Source organism: Manduca sexta, chromosome 4, assembly GCF_014839805.1.
Source record: "Manduca sexta isolate Smith_Timp_Sample1 chromosome 4, JHU_Msex_v1.0, whole genome shotgun sequence".
NCBI classification, from domain to species: Eukaryota; Metazoa; Arthropoda; class Insecta; order Lepidoptera; family Sphingidae; genus Manduca; species Manduca sexta.
In genome coordinates, this window is record NC_051118.1 from 8811363 (window position 1) to 8835360 (window position 23998).

Genomic DNA, 23998 nt, shown 5'->3' on the forward strand with positions numbered 1-23998 from the left:
AGATCAGGCGCAGGACCAACGGCTTTGCTTTCCGAGGGCCGGGGGATCACACGGCCAACTTCCTGACTCCGAGTTGCGGAGTAATTTTTTTAAGATGGAAACCTAGTCACAATTACTTCGGTTCGACCCGCGAAAGCGATAGTTGTACTCGTACCGTCTACAATAACAATTACGTCACCAAGACAGTCCGAAGCATCAGATCGATTCGATACACATATATACGACGATAATACGATGAAAGCGGCGATAGCCTAGTTGGTTGTGGAGCGGACTGCCGCGACGTATGTCTGCAGGTTCAAAAACCAAGGGCACACACCTCTGAATTTTCTAAAAAATTATGTGTGTATTCTTTGTGAATTATGGCTTGCTTAAACGGTGAAGGAAAACATCGTGGGGAAACCTGCATACCTGAGAAATTTTCTATAAGAATTTTCGAGGGTGTGTGAAGTCTACCAATCCGCACTGAGCCAGCGTGGTGGACTAAGGCCTAATCCCTCTCAGTAGTAGAGGAGGCCTGTGCCCAACAGTGGGACAGTATATAATACAGGGCTGATATTATATACGGTACATATATATCGAAGCACATATAAATACCGATGTATATATATCCATGGTGATAGCCCTACAGTCATTCATGCTGTTCAGACTGGCTGATTCAGCAACGTGTTTTCTTGCGTTAGAATGCTATGAATCAATGCAACCCAATTAGTTTACGCACTTCTTATCATATTGATAGTGTTTTCGACTATTTTCTATTAGTTTTATCTTATCAAAGACTTTAGATATATTTTTATTACTTTTCAAATAGATAAGATCTCAATTCGCTGCCGAGGCTCCGATATAAGTCTATAAAGAAAAGGTTGTATTCGATAAAACGAAGTTGATTTAAAAAAATAGGTTTTCATTTTGGACCTTTTTCGACTTAAAATTACTATTTTAATGGTAGATTTAATTTTGGACCTTTTTCTACAGTAAATATTTAATAATAACAACACCAGTCCAGCATTATATACTGTTTCACTGCTGGCTTCTACTACTGAGAGGGATTAGGCCTTAGTCAACCAGGCGAGCCAAAACTTTCCAATTAAAAATAAATTTTACATTATGTCAATCCAGTTCGTCCCGCCGTCTCTTATTTGATCTACCTCAACGCCTCCGAACCGCTTCAGGGCCCCTCAAAACATCAATAATTTATTTATTATTCTTATTTTATTTTATTACTAGCTTTTGCCCGCGGCTCCGCCCGCGTTATAAAGTTTTTCGGGCTAAAGTTTTCCGTTATAAAAGTCACGCTATATATTTTCCCGGGAGCCTATGTTCTTCCCAGGGTCTCAAACTGTCTCCATACCAAATTTTATCCTAATACGTTGGGTAGTTTTTGAGTTTAACACGTTCGGGCAGACCGATGCAGCGGGGGACTTTGTTTTATAATATATTTTTGTAGAACTTTTCAAGAGGAACAATCCCGTCATACATTATTGTTGCATAACTTTAACCGTTTACGCAGCGCACGCAACAGAAGCTCTCAAAACTAATAAATTGTCCCCGTTTTTGCATCATGTTTCATTACTGCTCCGCTCCTATTGGTCATAGCGTGACGATATATATATAACCTATAGCACTCCAGGAACAAAGGGCTATCCAACACAAAATTTTTTTTTCAGTTCGAACCGGTAGTTCCTGAGATTAGCGATTACTGCTCCGCTCCTATTGGGCATAGCGTGATGATATATATAGCCTACAGCATTCCAGGAACAAAGGGCTATCCAACACAAAAAGAATTATTCAGTTCAAACTCCTAGTTTCTGAAATTAGCCATTACTGCTCTGCTCCTATTGGTCATAGCGTGATGATATATAGCCTATAGCACTTCACGAACAAAGGGCTATCAAATACAAAATGATTTTTTTTAGTTCGAACCGGTAGTTCCTGAGATTAGCCATTACTGCTCTGCTCCTATTGGGTATAGCGTGATGATATATAGCCTATAGCACTCCACGAACAAAAGGCTATCTAACGCAAAAGATTTTTTCAGTTTGGACCGGTAGTTCCTGAGATTAGCCATTACTGATCCGCTCCTATTGGGTATAGCGTGATGATATATAGCCTATAGCACTCCACGAACAAAGGGCTATCCAACGCAAAAAGAATTTTTCAGTTCGGATCGCTAGTTCCTGAGATTAGGCATTACTGCTCCGCTCCTATTGGGTATAGCGTGATGATATATAGCCTATAGCACTCCACGAACATAGGGCTATCCAACGCAAAAAGAATTTTTCAGTTTGGACCGGTAGTTCCTGAGATTAGCGCGTTCAAACAAACAAACAAACAAACTCTTCAGCTTTATATAATAGTATAGATGACAAAATGTTCCTACTACATATCCCTTTCTACAAATGTTTACGCTAACATTACGAATAGCGATAGACTTATCGATAAACGAGAGGTCATCCCTCGCCAGTCGATACAATTATGTCGGCCTGTTTGGTATATCCTTGAATAAAGCTCCTCACGTGTCGTGTTTGCTGTTTCATATTCCTTTAGTCTTTTAACGCTATCTTCGAACACAATGATATATGATAGATTCCAATTAGAATTGTAATTTTAAGAACATTCCACGCAATACGAGCGCATTCACCTACTTATCTGTCTACATATTATGTAATTCAATAGAAATAAAGTGCACTTATAAGTTAGATTGTACAGTCAGCCACAAAAGTAGTAACAATTACATCATTTCAAAACGCTACCCATTAATTTCGATCGCTTTTTTTATATTTCAAATAAATAAGTTATAGCGTTACGTTGGAAAGGCATGCTTGGAGAACATAAGGAAATTCGTTCATATAAACAAAACAGTTTTTTAAGAATAAGTAATCAATAATATTACAAATATTTTGTGGTACATCTTTAGGTATTCCGTAGTCAATAAACAATGTAGAGTTTCTACTTCGTGTTCTGAAAATAAAATACATAACAATAATTAGCAAAAAACAATTCAATACATTGCAATAGAAAAAAATATATAAACCTAATTCATCAATAATACGCGTATGTTATAAATGACATTATTTTTATTAATAAATATTTTAATGTTATAAATTGATTACAAGTCAATTAATGTCGCATAAAATTACAATAAACGAGCAATAAAACGTGTTATTATTTTATTAATGATACATTATTCGCACAAAAATACGTGTCGCGTTTATAATTATTCATTCATTTATCATTCTAGGTATTGCTATCATATTCATTAGTGAAAAACCTTTTGTGGTTAAAAATTCTATTTAGAGATTAAAACAGTGGATTTATGTTAACTTAGAACATGACCTATAACCAAATTTCATTGGAAATCATTTAGCATTTACAATATTCTAACAAAAACGAGACTACTTTACAAGGATTTGCATTAATTATATTAATATTACAATATCCTACTAATATAAATGCAAAAGTTTGTGAGGATGGATGTATGTATGTTTGTTCCTCTTTCACGAAATAACTACTGAACGGATTTAGATGAAACTTTACAGTAATATTGGTTATACATCAGAACAATATATAGGCTACAATTTATAATAATTTTGTGTAATTTGTTCATAATATAACCATAAATATCAAGTAAGTCGGAAATAAATATCCCGAAAAACTCCTTCACACGGGCAAAGCCGCGAGCAAAAGCCAGTTTGCTATAAATACATGACCAATAATCATTATTAACTTAATTTAACAAATAATTGATTACAAATTCAATTAACGTAGCAATTACGTAAAATAAACAATCAGTGAAGCGGATAAAATACGCTATAATGTTATCAATACATTAATAATCAGAAGCAATTGTAACGCTCGGGTTATGAATATAAATCTTGTTTAAAACAAACTGGTCTAAACGATGATTGGAAAGCCGCGACCGAGCAATTGCCAGCTTTGCAGCGGGTAGCGGTGTGTTCCAACTATTGTGACTGATAGTAAATGTAATGGCGTTTGGAAAAAAATATTTGTGCAATATATTTGGATGCAGTGAAGAAAAATATAGTGAGGAAACCTGCATAATTGAGAAGTTTTCTATAAGTATTTTGAGGGTATGTGAAGAGTGCCAACGCGCTGGCTAGGTACAGGTAATACACCCACATATCAACAGTTATATCCCATTTGCGATTGAGGCAAATAGGCGAGCCTATTGCCATTTACTGGGCACAATAACTCTACTCATCTGGGCCTCTCATCGAAAATCAGCTCATAATATAAGAACTCGAGTCTAGCCCCCTTATTCATAGACGTTTTTTATCGAACGACCAAGTAAAGCTGTGATAACAAGTCTGTTTCTCAGTGCTGACGGCATGGCAGTCTTCTCAGTGCGTAGACATATGGCCGTTGTGATTGGCTAATATTGAGATACAACAATAATAGCCAATCACAACGGCCCTATGTCTGTTTCTCAGTACCGTTGGGCACTGAGAAACAAGCTTGTTATCACAGCTTTACTTCGTCCTTAGATAAAAAACGTTTATGAACAAGGGAGTATGTGTAAACCTAGATGTGAATAAAAAATATTAATCAAATATGTAAAACTATTTGTTGTTCAAGTGAATAAATGGGTTATAACAGGGACGTTTCGGTTGCAATTTTAGTTCAGATTTTAAACAAATAGTTTATATGGACGTTCGTGTCTAGAATATAGGTCAATGTATTGAATAATAATAAATCAATCTTATGCTGTCCCTCAAGATCTCAGCTGATGCTTAAAAAAAGGTCAACTGTCATTTGTCTTTGTGACTTAAAATTTAATTTGATAATATGAGTGTATCAAAAGCGACTATATTAAGATGCCGACCTTAGTTTGACAGCGACTCATCTGATATCGCACTTGAGAGCAAAACTAAGTTGTATTTATTAACACGGCTTTTAATATTCCATCGGCATACTGTTTCCCAATCACGCTACAAATGTCGCCATCCGCTTATTTACGGACCGCATCCTTATGTGTTTGTTTGTACTTGCACGCCCCAACCATTGGAGTTACTCATATTTACAGGGTAATTTTTTCAATTATTTTGAATGACGAGACGAGCTTGTCGTTCGTCTGATGGTAAGCGATACTACCGCCCATGAATCGTAGAAACACCAACCAACACTTTTATTTACAAAATTAATAATAAAGTTACTATATGCGTCGGTGGTGTAATTGTGTTACGGTATGACTGCAAACTGGGGTCTCGGGTTCGATCCCCGGGTCGGGCAATATGTTGGGTTTTTTTACTCAGTATTATACCGTAGTTTGAATTTTGCGCTCGATATGGCGATAGACTCATCAGCATAAGTGGATCACAAGGATTCTTCTTTACTTTTTATTATTTTTGTTTTGCTACGGCCTCAGAAGAAACATTTACGCTGGTTAGATAATCTTATCAATAATTGTTAAAAAATTCCAAATTAACGAAAAAAATGTCATTAATAAGTACAAAAAATATGAACTTACGACTTTCGAGAATTAGCGTGCCCCAAAAAAGAAGCGACAAAAAGGCCTGGATTGTTATTATGCTTCAAACAACGTTAATTTTATTGTAGCAATAAGAATACTTACGTATACCAACGCGTTTTCACTTCGAGTTTCACGCGCCAATGGTACCGCCTTCGTCCTGTCTTATCTCTATAATACTGCTAAATATAAACGCTCTGTTATTGCAAATGTTCGTACATTACTCGCGACTATCGCACGCGGTCGTGTTGCATCCCTTTGGGTGGACAGCGGCCACTGTTGTTTTAGTACACTACTTAAGTTTATGCGAAACGGACCGCGTTATTGTTGACATAGCATCGGAAAGTGTAAATATATTACGCAGTGTATAATGTAAAGTTTATTGTGATCATTTTGTTTATAAATGAAAACGTTACTACAAAATGCGTTCTAAATTCAAAAGTGTTAAATAAGTGTGATAAATAAATTTAACGATTCATAATTCGAAATTCAAATAAACGTTTATATTTAAAATGCGCTGTAATAAAAAAGTAAATAAGTGTGATAAATAAATATAACGATTTTATAATTCGAAATTCAAATTAACTTTTAAAATGCAAAAGAATAAATAAGTGTGATAAGTAAATTTAACGATTTTATAATTCGAAATTCAAAAAAACGTTTAGAATGCGCTCTGTGTCAAGAGCGGGAATGTGGCACGTGTCGTGCGTGGTGGTGAGATGAGATGGCGTCGTGGACGCAGGAGCTGGACGCGGCCGCGGTGCTGGCGACCCGCGCCGGCCACTGGCACGTCGTGCTGTTCTACCTGCTGTGCGGACTTGCCGCCATACCCACCTCCTTTCTCGTCTTCTCTCAGGTAAAATTAATTGTTATGGCAATGAACTGGCATACTTACGGAAAATGAATGAAATTAACTCAGAATAGAAATTATAGGCGAGACAAAGGACTTCATCCAGTGTCTTAATATAGACTGTACTCAATGTGTGGATATAGATTGATTAGATAGATAGAATGAACTCTGTTTACTCGGCCAATTACGGCTTCCCTTTCGGCATATTCATGTAAAACATGAATACTTAAATAAAAAAATAAAAAATATTTTTTATCTGCGCATCAGACTTGAGTTATAATTTAGTTTGTCAACTTCCTGTTGGTTCTTTTGTTGGTGTATGTTTGTCGCGTCTTAAAATTGTAATAACTGATAATATTCTCTATTCTTTTTCAATTTCTAAATAATAGAGGATCGATTTATTCCAAGGACAGAGTCAGGCAGTGTGTTAAAGCGATAAACTAGGTGTTGCTTGCGGCTTTTTCCTCCTGTAAAGCATTTTCCGCTAGTAAAGTCCGTAAATCATTCTAGCATATCACAATGCTACCTGTACACCAGCGCTATGTGTTAATTCAGAATATGGTCTGTCCATATGTCAAATTTCATCCAAATTCATTCAGTTGTTTTTCTCTTTACGCTTAACAAACATTTAAACAAACTTTCACATTTAAAATATAGGTAAGCGTACGATAAAACTAGATGTTCACATCATGCACATATAAACAGGTTTTAGATTTGATATGGGGTCTACACATATAACTTTTAAAATGTAGCATTATAACATCTTTTGAAAATTCTGAGCCGCCATGGCCGTTGTGTAGATCCGAAATTGTTCCGAGATTTTAATCCCTTGTACTTGTAAACCACGGGTCACGGGACCACGATAAATCATATAAGATTTGCGATTCATGGTCGTATCCATGAACTTAGAACTAAAAAGTTAAAACTGTCTCTGCTATATGTTTATTTTTATTATATTTTATTTCTCTAGATGAGCGTAATATTTCTTGCGCTGGAGGAAGCGCGAGAATTGTGCAATGTGGCAATCTATAGTCTCTGCCCACTATGGGATAGATGCGTGATACTATGTATGTATGTACAATGAGCGTTTCCCAAACTATTGGTCATGGTTCACTCATAGGTCGCGAGGGAATATTAGGTGGGCCCTGAAAATACAACAATATACCGAACGGACCAACACCCAGACGGCCGATAATGGATAGTAAGGTAATTAAAATACTCGAAAATAATAAAAATGAAATTATGAGAGCAGAGAAGTGCGTCCAGAATTTGGAAGTTTTTGTTAGACGGGTCGCTGCAGTCAATTTTGGTTACCACTGTGTTTGATGATTACTTCTGGTTATTAAAATAATTGATGCGATTTTTCTGACGAATAACATGATGACCTATATAATAATAGCAATACACTTGGTGTATTTAAGCGAATATTTACGTGTTTTGATAATCAAACATGAAATTTGTACATGAAGAACACAAAGTCGATATTGCTTTGGACAAAAGGCGAACATATTTTGACAAATACGCCAAGTGTAGTGCGGACACGAGTTTATGAAAATGTCTGAAAGTTTATCGAAATTCCTTAATTTTTAATTTTAAAACAAACAATGTTTTAATGGATTTGGATTAAAATTTATATACAGATGGACCACATTATAGCCACTTATTATTCCGAAAAAGTACTAGAAGCCTTATTCTCTATGACTATGTAAACTCGGAATACGGTGTTACGTTATCTTTATCAAATTAGCGTGGAATTGTATTTTGTATGACAATTTCTATTATATTAAACGCGACGCGGTGCGTTACGTCACTGTCAAAATAACGTGTGACAGAGAATAAGTCCTCAGATGGGACTTTTATTTTAAGACAACTCTTCCAAATTGGCGGAGGCACGAGCAACACTTAATAATAATATATAATAATAATATCAGCCCTATATTATATACTGTCCCACTGTTACACTGGGCACGGGGCTCCTCTACTACTGCTAGGGGTTAGGCCTTAGTTCACCACGCTGACCAAGTGCGGATTGGTAGACTTCACACACCCTCAAAATTCTCAAAGAGAACTCGTCGGGTGTGCAGGTTTCCTCACAATGTTTTCGTTCACAAAGAATACACACATAACTTTAGAAAATTCAGAGGTGCGTCCCCTGGGGATTTGATCCTGCGGACAATCGTCTCGGCAGTCCGTTCCACAACCAACTAGTCTATCGCCGCTTTCAACACTTAATAAGAATTCATAATAAATATAAACATCTTGTTTTGTATCAAGTACGTTTTTAGTTGCACGTCAATCAGCAATGTTTTTAGAGGCTTAGCAAAAAACTATTCTCAAGTTTTACTACGCCTGTTATAAACCATATATCGTCATTACATATATGTAATGTATGTATGTATTCCTTCTATCAAATATAGTACAGCGGCCTTATTCTCTATCCCGCACGTTATTTTAACAGTGCGTAACAAGCACGTAACACAACGCATCATGTTTAGGACTATAGAAATTTGGCTTACAGAATACCATTCCACGCACATTTCTCGAAGATAACATGACACGGCCGCGTTACGCGTTTACACTATCATACAGAATAAGGGCCCAGAATGAAAATTAACCGCCATTTTCAAAAACGATCCTGATATAATCGATGAAACGAAACGATCCTGATTAATCCGATTCCGAAAACGAACCAATCAAAATAAGTTATTTGTTAACTTATCAAAAATACTCTGTCCTGGTCCATTTATGAGACAGAGCGAAGCAAGAAATTAGGATCGTTTATTGAAAACGACTGTAAGAGAAACGTAAAAACAGATAGATAAAATATTTTGTAAAAATCTTTTTGTTGCGTATATTTATTAAAAAAAAAAAAACCTATTAGTATTATAATTGATAAAGCAACCCTGTCTGATTGTTACGTCTTCACATCAAAGGAACCGATTTTTATGAATCTGGAATAACCTATAAACATACGAAACGAAAGCCTACTTTTTAAAGATTTTTTTACTAGGTTATGGCCGCGACTTCGCCCGCGTGCCAATGTTTTGGGATAAAAGTTTATAGCAGGAGTACAGTAGTTCTAGAGCTTAGCCTCTACAAACACAGTGATAAACTTTTCCACTTTATATTAGTATAAATTGTATTCCACGTGAGTGATGGCGAGCGAAATCTAATCACTACATAGTATAAAGTCGCTTTCTCTGTCCTTATGTCCCTTTGTATGCTTAAATCTTTAAAACTACGCAACGGATTTTGATGCGGTTTTTTGAATAGATAGAGTGATTCAAGAGGAATGTTTATATGTATTATAACATCCATTAAATAGTGGAGAAATACTGTTATTTTGTTATGTTATACCCGTGCGAAGCCAGAGCGGGCCGCTATGTTTTTATATACAACGTTCACAGTTTTTCTGTAGTGTATTTAGTATCAGCATTGCACCCGTGCGAAGCCGGGGCGGGTCGCTAGTAGAATATAAGATGGAGTTTTATTGTTATACAGGGTCATTTTGACATCGCGTTACTAAATGAAACCACATACTTATCTACTTGGATATAAAACTTTACAATAAGTTACTTGCGCCATAGATACATATAAAACAAAAAAATGTAAGTTTCGAACAAAATAAATAGTAATAAAAAGTAATTTTCATTTTACGCGCTCTAAAGCCACTACTGTTACTCTAAGAGAATTCTTTGCAGCGGCAACATCATACTTTCACTCAGAAATACATTCACACACGCCATATTCTCTTAAACTACGAAATGATAAAAAAACTGAAAATTAAAACCAGGATTTTTCGCTAAAATATTGGTTATTAATGGATGATTTTTGGCACAATGTCAGCAAAGGTGAAGACGACGTGGATTCATTTAGTAACGCATTGTCAAAATGACCGTGTATGTAGCATTCTTAACACCACTGTGAGCTCTGACCCTCAGGGTAAGGACATGGTGCATCGATCTTTATTATTAAGACCTTGGAACATGGACTATGGTCAACATCGTCACACTAATGTATGGCAGATATTCATTAGTTTTATTAGCTAGAGTACTAATAGTCGTGAACGGCAGTATCCATTGAAGAATATTCTATAGACACGAACGTCCATACAAACTATTTGTTTAAAATCTGGAGGTAGAACTAAAGTTCGCTGCAGCGCTAAAACATCAAACGTCTCACCAAATTTGAAAACATGCTAAAGCGCTTCAAATAGCTGTCAATATTGATTCTAATCAATATGAATGGATTGCATTTTAATTCAAGTCAACACAGTGAGTGTTCGCAACGCTACATCTAGTATTTAGTACATATATATCGAAAGCAGTATCTGTCAGATTTCTAGTTTGGCTATAGTCTTACATAAGATAATTGGATTCCAAACTTATTGAACTTTTCTTTTAAGTAATATTTTGTAATAGCGAGCCTATTTGACATTACTTGAGGAAATAAAAACATTTTCAAAATTTAATATGTCATTATTTCCTAACACTTACTTATTTCCTAGCACTTTAAATTAAATTCATTCCTTTTCAAATTTAAGATGTATTAAGCATCAATTTATTACCCAAAATCTTTATCCACATGTGAAATTTGGTATATCCACCATATTTGAGAATAAATCATCAATAGCCGAAGGATGTCCACTGCTGAACATGTCACTCCCCTAAAGATAAAAAAGAATAAATAATTTTAATGAAATTGAAAACATTTCCAAATTACCTCCTAGGTTTCAATTTTAGCTCCAAATTCGTTCAAATCCTAAATATCTAGTATTACAGTCTGTTTAAAAAGGACCGTCGTGGCCGAAAAGTGAACTAATTTTACCATTTTTATATAGCAACCCTTCCAGCTCTGACTGTGGAGTAAGAGATGACGTACTTCATGTTTTGTCGGAGTGTGTGCGGATTGGGCCTCATACTTTGAGCTTTAATGTGGACAGCATAAATAGCTTTCTGTCGGTTCCTGTATCAGAAGAGACTAAGGCTTTATTAAAAAAATATTTTGATTTCATCAAAATTTTGTAGGAAAGGGTAAAAGTGGACGTACGGAGCGACATAGTCGCGAAATAACGACCAAGCCCCTTAAATAAAGATTTAAAAAAAAACCCTTCCACGACATATGGTAAATGTTAAACTTATTTCTCATGTATTGCTTTCTTATAAATGATCTTGCGTATTTTTTTAAGGGATTTATGTATAGGAACATACCGAAACTAAACAAAAAAAGTAATTAAGCATAGTAGTGGCCTCAAATCCCACGGCTGTTCTCTTTCTGAACGGACTATACTAAAGAAATATTAATAACTATGACATAAAGTGACAAGCATGCTCTATTTAGCATGTCTCATTCATCGGTCAGGTAGACGGTATATGCTTTTCAAATGAAAATTCCATTGTTTTAAACGTGCATAACTTGTTCTACATCAGAATAGTATTGTCAAATCTAGTATATTACGCAAATATATGAAATAATAAATGTAAACTTTTGTTTATTTAAATAAAATTTACTTAAATTTTTTAAATATTTTTCCTCAATATTTTATTAGTGACTTGGTTATTACATTAAACAGCGGCGATAGCCTAGTTAGGGGTGGACTAACGAGATGAATGTCCGCAAGTTCAAATCCTAACGGACACACTTCTGACTTTCCTCCTCATCGCGTTAAGCATAATTTATGCATTTTTACACACACATTTTACATCCGCCCGGATAGCAACCACCGTATATAAGTTTTAAAACCCACCATGGTGGCCCTAAGTGTCGAGTTTCGGGATCAGCCTGTGAATATGTTTCCAACAGGCCGGCATAATTGTGTCGACTGTCGAGGGGTAATCGTCCCTCGTCGATGTTCTTTTGGACCACACTCCATTTATCATCAGGTGCAGTGGAGTCACTTTGTCGTGTACGTGTTAAAATATATACACACGCACGCCTTTTATGCCCGAAAGAGGTAGGCAGAGACGCAGGGTGCACCTGGAACCCCCTTTCTGTATGTATACTGTTAAATGTCTTGGGTTTGAACCGAATGTGATCTTTGTATACACACTTTGTCTCCTCTGAACATAGTATAGATACTTAAAAAACAAAGTAATACTGATTTGTTTAAGGTAAACGATTGCGAAAAAACATGGCGCATATTGCCTTCACAATATTCAAAAACATTTTTAATGAGTTCAAAGACATCTCAACTTCAAAAGCAAAGTTCAAGTAAAGTAATTTACGAATGTATTTTTGTGTTCAGTTTACGAATAATGTATTGATAATAATATAATGAGTCTCTCCGGTGGCCACGAAGGCCGCAAAGCCTTCGAAACGTCGGGAGAAAATTAAAATACGAAACCGCAATAAAATCCGCAAAATAGTTTTATAATAAATAATATCAGCCCGTATACTGTCCCACTGCTGGGCACGGGCCTCCTCTACTACTGAGAGGGATTAGACCCTAGTCAACTATGCTGGCCTAGTGCGGATTGGTGGACTTCACACACCTCAAAATTCGTATAGAGAATTTCTCTGACTTACAGGTTTCCTTACGACGTTTTCCTTCACCGTTAAAGCAAGCGATAATTCACAAAGAATACACACATTATTTTTTTTAAATCAGAGATGTATGCCCTTGGCATTTGAACTTGCGGACATACGTCTCGGCAGGCCTTTCCACACCTAACTTGGCTATATAATTTTATTTCAATAATATAAAAAATAATATATAATAACAGCCCTGTATTTATATACTTGCCCACTTGCCACTGCTGAGCACGGGCCTCCTCTACTACTGAGAGGGATTAGGTCTTAGTCCACCACGCTGGCCTAGTGCGGATTGGTAGACTTCACACACCTTTGAAATTCCTACAGAGAACTTCTCAGATTTGCAAGTTTCCTCACGATGTTTTCCTTCACCGTTAAAGCGAACGATAAATTCACAAAGAATACACACATGATTTTTTTAGAAAAGTCAGAGGTGTGTGCCCTTGGCATTTGAACCTGCGGACATTCGTCTTGGCAGCCCGTTCCACACCCAACTAGGCTATCGCCGCATACTATGATATCAATAATATAATTTGAACGTAAGTACACATTTGTACTTTTCCTTCTAAGCCTTACTAAGAGATTGCAAAACAAAGTATTTCTTGTGAGCCGTGACCGCGATCAACTTATTCAGCATACTAATACGTAAAGCTGAGGAGTTTGTTTGTTTTTTTTTGTACAGCCAGAGCAAAGTGACCTCACCGCACCTGATGGTAAGTGGAGTGGAGTCCAATAGAATGACTGACGAGAGATGATTACACCTCCGCAGTCGATACAATTATGCCGGCTTGTTGGTACCGGATATACATAGCCGATCCCGGACCGCGACGCTTACGTGGGCCATTATGGTGGGTTTTAACACCTTGTGTACGGTGGTCGCTATCCGGGCGGATATAAAATATCCTATTACCGAAACCGCCTTGTTTAAATGCACTAATCTCAGGAACTAGTATCATATAAAATATATCCCATCACCAAAATCTCCTTATTTAAACGCGCTAATCTCAGGAGCTAACCAATTTTGAAATAATTTTTAGTAATCGAAAGCTACATTAGTCCTGAGCGCTCTATAGGCTACTTGTATCCTTTATATTTATCTCAGAGAAACTTTATCACGCGGGCGGTACCGCAAGCCAAAAACCTACCAGAAAGACTAGGACCTTTCGCAAACCATAAAAACTCTTCCATTCCAGGTATTCACCAACGCGACCCCAGAGCACTGGTGCGCGCCCCCTCCAGAGCTGATCTCCCTCCACCTCCCCGAGGAGCTGCTGCGCTCCCTCACAATCCCGGAGGTGGAAGGCGCGTACGAACGCTGTCTGGAGTACGCCATCGATCCTAGTGAACTGCATCATGCTTTGAAGGAATATGTGGTGGAGAGGTAAAGTTTAAAATGTACGTATAGTGACTGCTTCGGTGGGGTAGTTGTAGGCCCGGACCTACTGGGCCTTAGGGCAAATCCGCTACTGCTTATTAGCAGTGGAACTAACTTCCCTTACTGGAACTGGTTCCTTTAGGGAGAGTTGGTATTCCAACTGTAACGTAACCCCCATGTAACGCGACGTAACGTTTTCCTGTATCCCCCCTCCAAAAGTTATGTAATTCTAAAGCGACATTTTTTTTGGAATATTCACAATGATTTCACGCAAAATACCAGAAAATTGCTAAAATACCTTTGTTATTGTTTTAAAATAAAAAAAAGCAATGTTACATAACGCTTTGTAGGAGACCTCCCCCCGCTCCTCTAACGTATCGTAACGTTTTACAAGAACCCCCTTCCCCCCAAATTGAATTACGTAATACTTGAACGTCCCCTAAATGATCCTAGAAGAACGTGCATATAGCATTAATGAAACAAGCAAAATAATCTCTTACAGATCAGAGACGATCAGAGAATTAGGAGCGTTAAGAGTTGTGAAGATTCAACAGCTGTTGCCGGTGGTTGGTGATGATGCAAGGAAACTTCAGGTACATTCTACGGATTAATGTAAAATTTTCAAAAGTCCATGCCGTCAGCACTGAAAAACAGACTTGTTAGCACAGCTTTACTCCGTCCTTAGATAAAAAAACGTCTACGAATAAGGGGAAAAGAAATTGAAGATCATTTCCTGAACTGAATGAATCTTACTAATAAAGCCGTGATTCAAGAATTCCCAATTCATGACTAAAATATGACATTTAGAAAGGCCTATTTACGAAGTTATCGTAATGTTCTTCCACCAGATATCCCGAGTGAAGGAAGCGGTTCTGTCTGTTAGAAATGAGCAGCCCACGCCTTGCTCCAACGGATGGAGGTTTAACACAGAGCATTACAACAGGACTCTTGTTACAGAGGTAAGAGAAACTTTGATTATTAAAATAAAACTATTTTATGGATTTTATCAAGGTTACTTATATTACAATTTTCTCCCGATGTTTCGAAGAATGCATCCTTCGTTGTCAAGAAGCGGACTTAGTTTTATTTTAATGTGTAACGTATTCAACATAAGAAAACTTATTGATCGATATGATTGATTGATGATCACCACCCAACGCCTTGAATTACAAAGTATTGTTTGGTATTCCACTGCGCTAACCATTCTGAGACATAAGAAGTCAAGTCTTATTATGTCCAATAGTTACACTGACTACAATGTTCTTCAAACCTGAACACAACAATGACTACACACTGCAGCTTGGTGGCAGAAATAGACATTGCGGTGGTACATACCAGTGGCGAAGGGTGAAATTTTTCAAAAGGTAAACTGATGAAAAAAATGTGGCTTAAGTTAACATATCGAGGACAATTTATAGGAAAACAAAAACTTAAACTAGTCATAATACCTAAGTACCTATAAGTATTTGTTTATTCTCAGAATATAAATTTGTAGATGTAATTTCCCCAAACACATAGGCATCACGTTCATCAAACCGACCATCAGTTTAGTGTACCTACATGATCTATATATATAAAAATGAATCCCTATTTCCCTTGGTCACGCCATCACGCGTGAACGGCTGGACTGATTTCACTATGTTTTTTGTTGTGTTTGTTGTTGTCAGAAGGTTCTTATAAAAGAAGTAAATAAAAAAAAAACGCGGAAAATTAGAAAATTTAAGAAAAGTTAACGAAAATTTTAATTTTATATAACTGTCAGCGGTTGACAGAATGCGCGCTGCAAATTTAAGACGGGACAACTTCTGTCGGGTCAACTAGTATACTTATAATTATCAATCAAAAAATGTTATTCATTAAGTTCAACTTGCATCGTCGTGTTATTTACATTCATTTAAATATAATATTTATTTCCTTCTAACAAACAAGTTGTGTCTGATTTCAAAAACTAATCACATCTACTTTAAATATTTAACTCTCTAAAAACTAAAATGGGTAATCGCAAACTAATAATATAATAATAGTAGACATTAAACTGATCACAGGTAGTTATTTCCACTAAACACACATTCATTTGTAAATTCTAATTAACTAAATATCACAGAAATATCAAAAAATAAATTAATGTTTATATCAATTTACAAACATCGCAACTCCTTTTAAAAGTGCCTCCATCGTTTCATCGGTGATTTTGCCAAAGTCGAGTGGGTAGGAATTAAAATATTAACATATTTAAATAACTTTCGACCCGAAGTGAACTAAAAAAAATACGCCAACGACAAAGAGCAATTTAAATACATTATTTCTTATCACCCAAAACCTAAAAGGGTAGCCGGTGGGAATCGGGTTGTGTGGAAGCTTTGCACTGGTATAAACCCAGAAGGACTCTCACAGATGAGAGACCTACCATCAGTAAATCGTCCACAAAAACAGTATTTCTTATAAAAAATTCGCAAAGCTATGCTATATACAAATTTACTGGATCAGCTGTGAATCAAAACCCGCCATCTTGCCTCTTAATAAGATTTAAACTGGGAAACGGTGATGATTTTGACAGCTATTTAAGCAATGCTTAACCACCTCTTATAGTCCGGTCAATTTAGCCCAAAAATAGGGGTAAACTTGTATTAATTCCCAGAAAGCTGAAAATTTACATAGATGTTAGGGACACCATTATTATGAAATTGTGAAAAGTCCCCATCGATCCCATGTCTGCAAAATTTTTTATTCAAGGTCAAAGGTTACAAAAATGTGTTTTTCGAATTTTTCAGCGAATATTGATTGATGTAATATGTAGTGCTGTTGGTGCACCTTATTACAAATAAATAAATAAATAAACGTGGTATTTGTTCCAGTATTCCCTGGTGTGCGACAAGGAGTGGTTACCTCGCACGAGCAACACTTTGTTCTGGGTCGGGTCGATATTCGGCAACCTCTTCTTCGGATGGATGTCTGACAGGTGACTTTACCCTGCCCTAGATCCAGGATAAAATATCCTAACGCCCGTATTCAGAAACGTTATTTATCTAAGGAGCATTGCTGTGATAACAAGTTTGTTTCTCAGCTTTGTTTATCTAACAGCCAACTAGATAGTTGTATCTCAATATTAGCCAATCACAACACTGCAAAGGATGCCATGTCGTTGGCACTGAGAAACAGACTTGTTAACGTCTATGAATAAGGGGGTCAATAATAATCAACCTGTTTTTTATGCGGGGTCGACAATTCTCTTTACTTAGTAAAACCCCACGGTCTGAATTTTAAAACTTGATACGGCAACAAGCGCCCTCTATCGTATCATGATTAGAAATAAGCATGGCAAAAGAGGATGCAATAGCTATGTCCCTGCCTACCCTTCTGGAGACAGAGGGCTTAACTTATAGTGTGTAGTGTAACAACATAAACAGCTGAACGAATCTAAGACTTCAAATTGCCTAAACAGTTTTGGGTTGCTATAAAAAAATGTTTGTTCACCAACATAATTAATCACGGATTTTCTTTATTTTACACGAACAATTTTTTTTTTTTGAATTAACATAGTTTGTATTGGCGATTTCATGTTCTAAAATTTAGCAAATTTTGAAGCTGATTGTATCTATGTTGAACTATGTTGATACTGATAATTTAATTTTCTATTTCCAGATACGGACGGCGCATCACGATCCTCCTGATGATCTTCGTGGAAGTTCCCCTGGCAATAGCGGCGTCCTTCGCGACTACCTACTGGAGCTACATCGCGCTGAGGGTAGCTGGGGGTCTATTCTTCCCAGCCCTCTATCAGTTGCCTTTTATCCTGGCTTTGGAGCTTATGCCGCCGGGTAGAAGAAATTATGCCGGTAAGACCGGTTATACTTTAAATTGCTGAAGTTGAATATGTTTTGGTTTTATTCGGCCTTGAAGCTCGGTTGTATTTTGTATAGCTGTTGCCTCGCCAGAAGTTTTTTTAAATCGGTTTAGTAGTTCCAGAGATTAACCCTTACAAACCTAGAAATTCAACACATAAACTTTTTTTTCTTTATAGTATTAGTACAGATCAATAAGAATATCTCCAACCAAGACTCGAGAAGGATTTTGGAAAACTCTTATTTTCATTTCATTTGACTTAACGTATTCTAATCCACAATATATTTAACTATGTGTGATCTTGATGGAATAAATTATAAAAAAAAATACCGTCTTTGAATGGGGATATAATTTTAAATACTTTCCTCGTGAAATTAATAATTTATATCTATCTTCTCCAGGCATTGTGGTAGGCATGCTGTTCGCAACCGGCATGTGCCTGCTCTCTCTCCTCGCGTACGCGCTGCGCGACTGGTTCCATCTGTCTCTAGCCACCAGTCTCCCCTTCGTTTTATTGTATGGGTGAGTAGGATTTGCGAAATTGTAGGATTAGAATTGTGAAACTCAAGTGGCAGTGGGCAGGATACATACCTTGTAGAACTGATGGCCGTTGGGGCGGAAAAGTTCTGTAACGGTGACCACGAACCGGAAGACGCAGCGTAGGCAGGCCCCCCACGAGATGGACCGACGACCTGGTGAGGGTCGCCGGAGTCCGATGGATGAGGGCGGCCCAGAACCGGTCCCTGTGGCGCTCAATGGGGGAGGCCTATGTCCAGCAGTAGACGGCTGATATGATGAGTAGGATTTTATAATAAAGTCGAACTTAATAAAAATACGGCATCCATTTTATTAAACTAATATTTCTTTTTTTTTTCAGATATTATTGGTTCCTACCAGAATCACCGAGATGGCTTGTTGGCAGAGGTCGGATAGCAGAGGCTGAAAAAGTTCTCAGGAATCTTGCGAGGAAAAATGGAATTGATTTGCCCAGAGGGTTTCTTTTAGAGTTACATGTAAGTGCATATATACATGGTCATCCAAGACTATTAAGAACTTGTGTTTTTTTATATACGGGCACTGCAAAGTGGCCAATTGTACTTGATGGTAAGTGAAGTAAGGTCCAATAGAATGTCGACTGACATTATTAAAACATATTAACTATATTATGTCTAACAAAATCTTATTGATGAGTAAAGTTTATTGATTGCAGAAAAAAATCAAAGACGAAGAAGATGCTGAGGCAGAACTGACAATGCTCTCAAACATGAATGGCCACATCACTGGAGTACCAGAAAAAGATGAGCACCTAGACAGAAGAATCAGTAATATGCTAACATTTAAGCCAGATCTTACCAAAACAGAAACTGACACGATGCCAGAAATAGATCGAATAATCGCTTTAGAAGTAGCTGAGATTGTACAGAAATCTAGAATTATGGATAGAGAAGATGATATTGAGGCTTCAGAGGACTGTCAGTTAAATGCAGATTCTCAGCAGAAAGCAACGCAGACGGATTTCAAATCGCCAGGCAATACTTTAAGGAGAAAGTCTTTGCAACTTATGAGTAAGATTTTTAACCAAGATGAAGACGACGTGATAGAGAATAAGAAGATGGATGACCAGAATTCAGAAGGAGACTGCAAAGCGTCGCCTTTGGATGTGTTCAGATATCCAAATATAAGGAAGAAGTTCTTCATACTGACCTTTGACTGGGTCGCTTTAGGCGTAGTCTACAATAGTCTAAGTTATAACACGCCTAATTTAGGAGTTGATGATTATTTAGCGTTTTTCATTGGTGAGTTATAATTATGTATTTCATTGAGATTTACTTTTTAATATCTTTTTTTCAAACAAAAACTTATTTTAATATAATAACCGCCCTAAATGGAGATGGTTACGTTCAGTTTTTACAGACCCAGAGGAATATTACTCTTGCTAATTGTTGTAAAAATGAGTTCCTGAAACTCTTATCCTACAAGACCGCAATTTCGTCCGCTAAGGACCTCGCCTCGTTCCTCGTCGCCTCGACCCTTTTAATAGTTCTGGCCCGCGTGCCGACGAATACGGTAATAGATAGTTTGTTTAGTACGCTTAACTCTAACCGTTGATATCTCATTCTCTCCCATTGGCCATTGTGAGTCGAGGTTCCTAACCCGTAAATGGGTTGCCCTCAGCAAGGTCACTTAATTTTCAAGAGTTTTTTTTTTGGGAATCGCCGCGGCTATCACCGGGGGTACCCTGCTAACGGTGTACAAACGATCCCCCGGCTTAGCAACCACGGCAGGCCCAATGATGCTTTGGTAGGCCCTACCGCTATCACTAAGGGTGCCAGCGGACGGTACGCTGGCAACCCGCAGCTATTCGGTCACGGGGCCCGGGAGGAAGAAGGGGGGGTTAGAGGGAAGGAAGAGAAGGGGAAGGAGTAGGAGTATGTTAAGATGGTTGGAAGGGAGAGAGAGGGGAGATGTTCGCGAACCCTTATAGGCCTCAATGTGTATTTGGCTACCAAGAAGTATACACATTACACTATGTGCCTAGAGTCGCGGCCTAATGTTTCCCCGAGCATGGGCGTGCATTCGGTGTGAAGACCGAGCACACAGGAATTGCCTCGGAGGGGAGTTTTTAAGGGTTGCAAGCGCCTAAAGCGCACGCCCGAAGTCTTGTGTGTTTGTATAAGCCGACCCATGTCGTGCTAACAAAACTAAGTCAGGTCAAAATAAAATAAAAACTTTAATATTTCCAGGTGGTGCGGTGGAACTGCCGTCGTATTTCATAGCGTGGCGCTGCATGGAGCGGTTTGGGCGGCGCTGGGTTCTGTGTATCTTCATGTGTGTCGGCGGAGTGGCCTGTCTGAGCTGCGTGCTCGTGCCGGAATGTAAGTTCACATACGTTTTAAGACATTTGTTTATATAGAATTGGGTTTTTGCGGTCGCTTAAAAGTGCAGGTGACAATTTTGAAATCGTGTCAAACAGATTGACTTATAACTCTTAGACCTAATAGACGTAATACTATACGACCTCACACACGTATGTGTATGTACTGACACAGCCACGGAGTCTCACCTGTTTACCATTAAAGGGGTAGGCAAAAACCCAACTGATGCACCCACTTTCAGCCGTGTGTATTCAGTCTTATCGCCATATCGGGCAGAAATTCCAAAAATCATCGAATGATTTCTCTTATTTAATAGTAAAGAGAAGTGTCTATTTGATGACTGTTATTAAACCATTTCTCCTGGTATCTAGAAACCGCATAACCTATGTAATAATAATAATAATAATATCAGCCCTGTATTATATACTTGCCCACTGCTGAGCACGGGCCTCCTCTACTACTGAGAGGGATTAGGCCTTAGTCCACCACGCTGGCCTAGTGCGGATTGGTAGACTTCACACACCTTCGAAATTCCTATAGAGAACTTCTCAGATGTGCAGGTTTCCTCACGATGTTTTCCTTCACCGTTAAAGCGAGCGATAAATTCACAAAGAATTCACACATGATTTTTTAGAAAAGTCAGAGGTGTGTGCCCTTGGGATTTGAACCTGCGGACATTCGTCTTGGCAGACCGTTCCACACCCAACTAGGCTATCGCCGCTGTTATAACCTATGTAATACTCCAAATTCCTTCCGTCTCCAGCCTGGCCCTGGATCACAGTGGCGTTAGCCATGCTGGGGCGGCTGTGCGCCGCGTCTTCCTTCGCCGTGTTCTACGTGCTGATTGGCGAGCTGCTGCCGACAGTCCTCCGAGCCCAGGCTATGGGAGCCGCCTCCTTCATATCAGGACTTGGGCTGCTGGCCTGCCCGTATATTGTGCATTTAGTAAGTTGTAGTCGACTGATTATTCGCTACACTCATGTAAATGTCAGTTAACCAGATAAATTATTTTTAATTAAGTTTATTTCTAGATCATTTTCTGAATCGATATTAATAGTCCATACATTTTCTTCTGTATCTAATACCATATACTTAATTAAGACGATAATATTAATTAGGAATTTTAATTTTATTGTAACACTAGCTTTACCTTTAACACTAGCTAACGTTATTAGTATAAAGTGCTTATCATCGTTTTAAAAATAGACTGCTACAATACTGTAACTTTTTCCAGGCGGTGTACGCTAGATCCCTTCCCTTGATCATCATGGGCATCCTCAGCATAATGGGAGGAGTGACCTCACTCTTCCTGCCGGAGACACTCAACCAGCCCTTACCTCAGACTTTGGGCGATGGAGAGATGTTCGGCAGAGAGTTCAAAATACTCAGCTGCGTTGAGAAACCAAAGAAGTTACACCGAGCGGGTTCTGCTAGCCTGGTAGCGTGATGTCAAAAGACGTGTTGATTTCAAAGACACAGATTAAGTGTGATGAACAATGAGAACCGATGAACTTCTGCTATCCTGGTAGTGCATCAAAGCAGGGCCCTTATTCTGTAAGTTAGTGTAAACGCGTAACGCGGCCGTGTCATGTTATCTTCGAGAAATGTGCGTGGAATGGTATTCTGTAAGCCAAATTTCTATAGTCCTAAACATGATGCGTTGTGTTAAGTGCTTGTTACGCACTGTCAAAATAATGTGCGGGATAGAGAATAAGGCCCCTGCAATTGTTTATTTGTCAATATTTATCGCCAAAAAGGATTGTCTATGAGCGACATAGCCGTGAAATAACGATAAAGCTCCTTAAATAAATAAAAAATAATTATTGTCTATGGTCGCAAATTATTGTTTAAAAACTGATTTATGTGTATGTTTCTTATTCGTGAATACCAAGCTGCATGTTTAAAAACAAGCTAGTCAGATAGTAGCTTCATCGCAATTACTTTGGACAACATTTTCGGCTCAACTAACTCAAGCGTCCCGGACTTTTATGAAATAATGTCTGATTTCGTGTGTATTTTAGGAGAACCTTAGCAGACATGTAAAAGAGGTAATAATTCTCATAAAACTTCTTTAAATCAATAATACTAATGACGATAAGAGTAAGTAAGCGGCAGAGAAACTTGTGTTTTTTAATAGAATATACATGCGTATATTATCTTCTCCGTTTTATGGGCGCCTAGTACATACCGGTGTGGCCATTGGGACTTCAAAAGTATTTTGGAACATAAACTCAAATGAATAAGGCCCAATCTGGATTGAAACAAGATCAAGAACAAACAAAGAAGAATATTGAAGAATATTCAGCTGCATGTCAATGTCACAAAAAAACGTTTTAAAAACTATAATTAAGATATATTAAGAACACATTCATATACAAGTGCCTATTATTGTAACATACGTAATTGCAAAGTACAAAGTAGTCATAGTATTACAATAAAATAATTATACGTTTTATTTTCAAATTTTTATTTTTATTAACACATATTTACAACAGACCACACTATCAAGTTACTATTAATTAATTTGTAATTTAATTTATTATAATATGTCATAATAAATAAAAACCGGCCAAGTGCGAGTCGGACTCTCGCACCAAGAGTTCCGTACAAACCTGTAGGTAAGTAAAAGTTCACTCATCGCGACAATCGATGCATAGTTACGGTATTTTTATTGCAAAATGAAATCCATATGGAAAGCTGGGGGACCATAAATTAAAGACATAGGTTTAAAAATTTAAGGTTTTCGGAATTTTTCCTTTATATGTGCTATAAGCCTTACTTAATGCCAAGTTTCAAGATTCTAGGTCGACTGGAAGTATCTTTTAGGTTTTGATTCCCTTGCGAGTAGTTGCGAGTTTGAACATATGCGACATAAACGGCTGTATCTTTTGATTGCGTTGGCTTAGAAGTTTGATTTTTTCACAGCTCCAAAGGACAGTACACCTGAGTATTGGATTTAATTTAGCATAATACCTCCACGCGTTCCTGAGAAAAAGGGTCTTGACAGACGGACGGACCGACTACAAAGTGATCCTACA

At 37.6% G+C, this 23998-nt stretch overlaps 1 protein-coding gene across 1 annotated transcript; it reads left to right on the forward strand.

Moving 5' to 3' along the window:
• The first annotated feature begins 5727 nt into the window (after positions 1–5727).
• On the forward strand, positions 5728–23423 carry LOC115443204 (beta-alanine transporter-like). Its single transcript, XM_030168523.2, has 12 exons — positions 5728–6341; positions 14060–14247; positions 14744–14834; positions 15090–15200; positions 17097–17200; positions 17884–18077; positions 18486–18606; positions 18962–19097; positions 19295–19880; positions 20829–20960; positions 21724–21905; positions 22195–23423. Exons 1-12 carry the CDS (start codon positions 6210–6212, stop codon positions 22405–22407), a joined length of 2190 nt encoding a protein of 729 aa, XP_030024383.2. The 5' UTR covers positions 5728–6209; the 3' UTR covers positions 22408–23423.
• Positions 23424–23998: the final 575 nt, after the last annotated feature.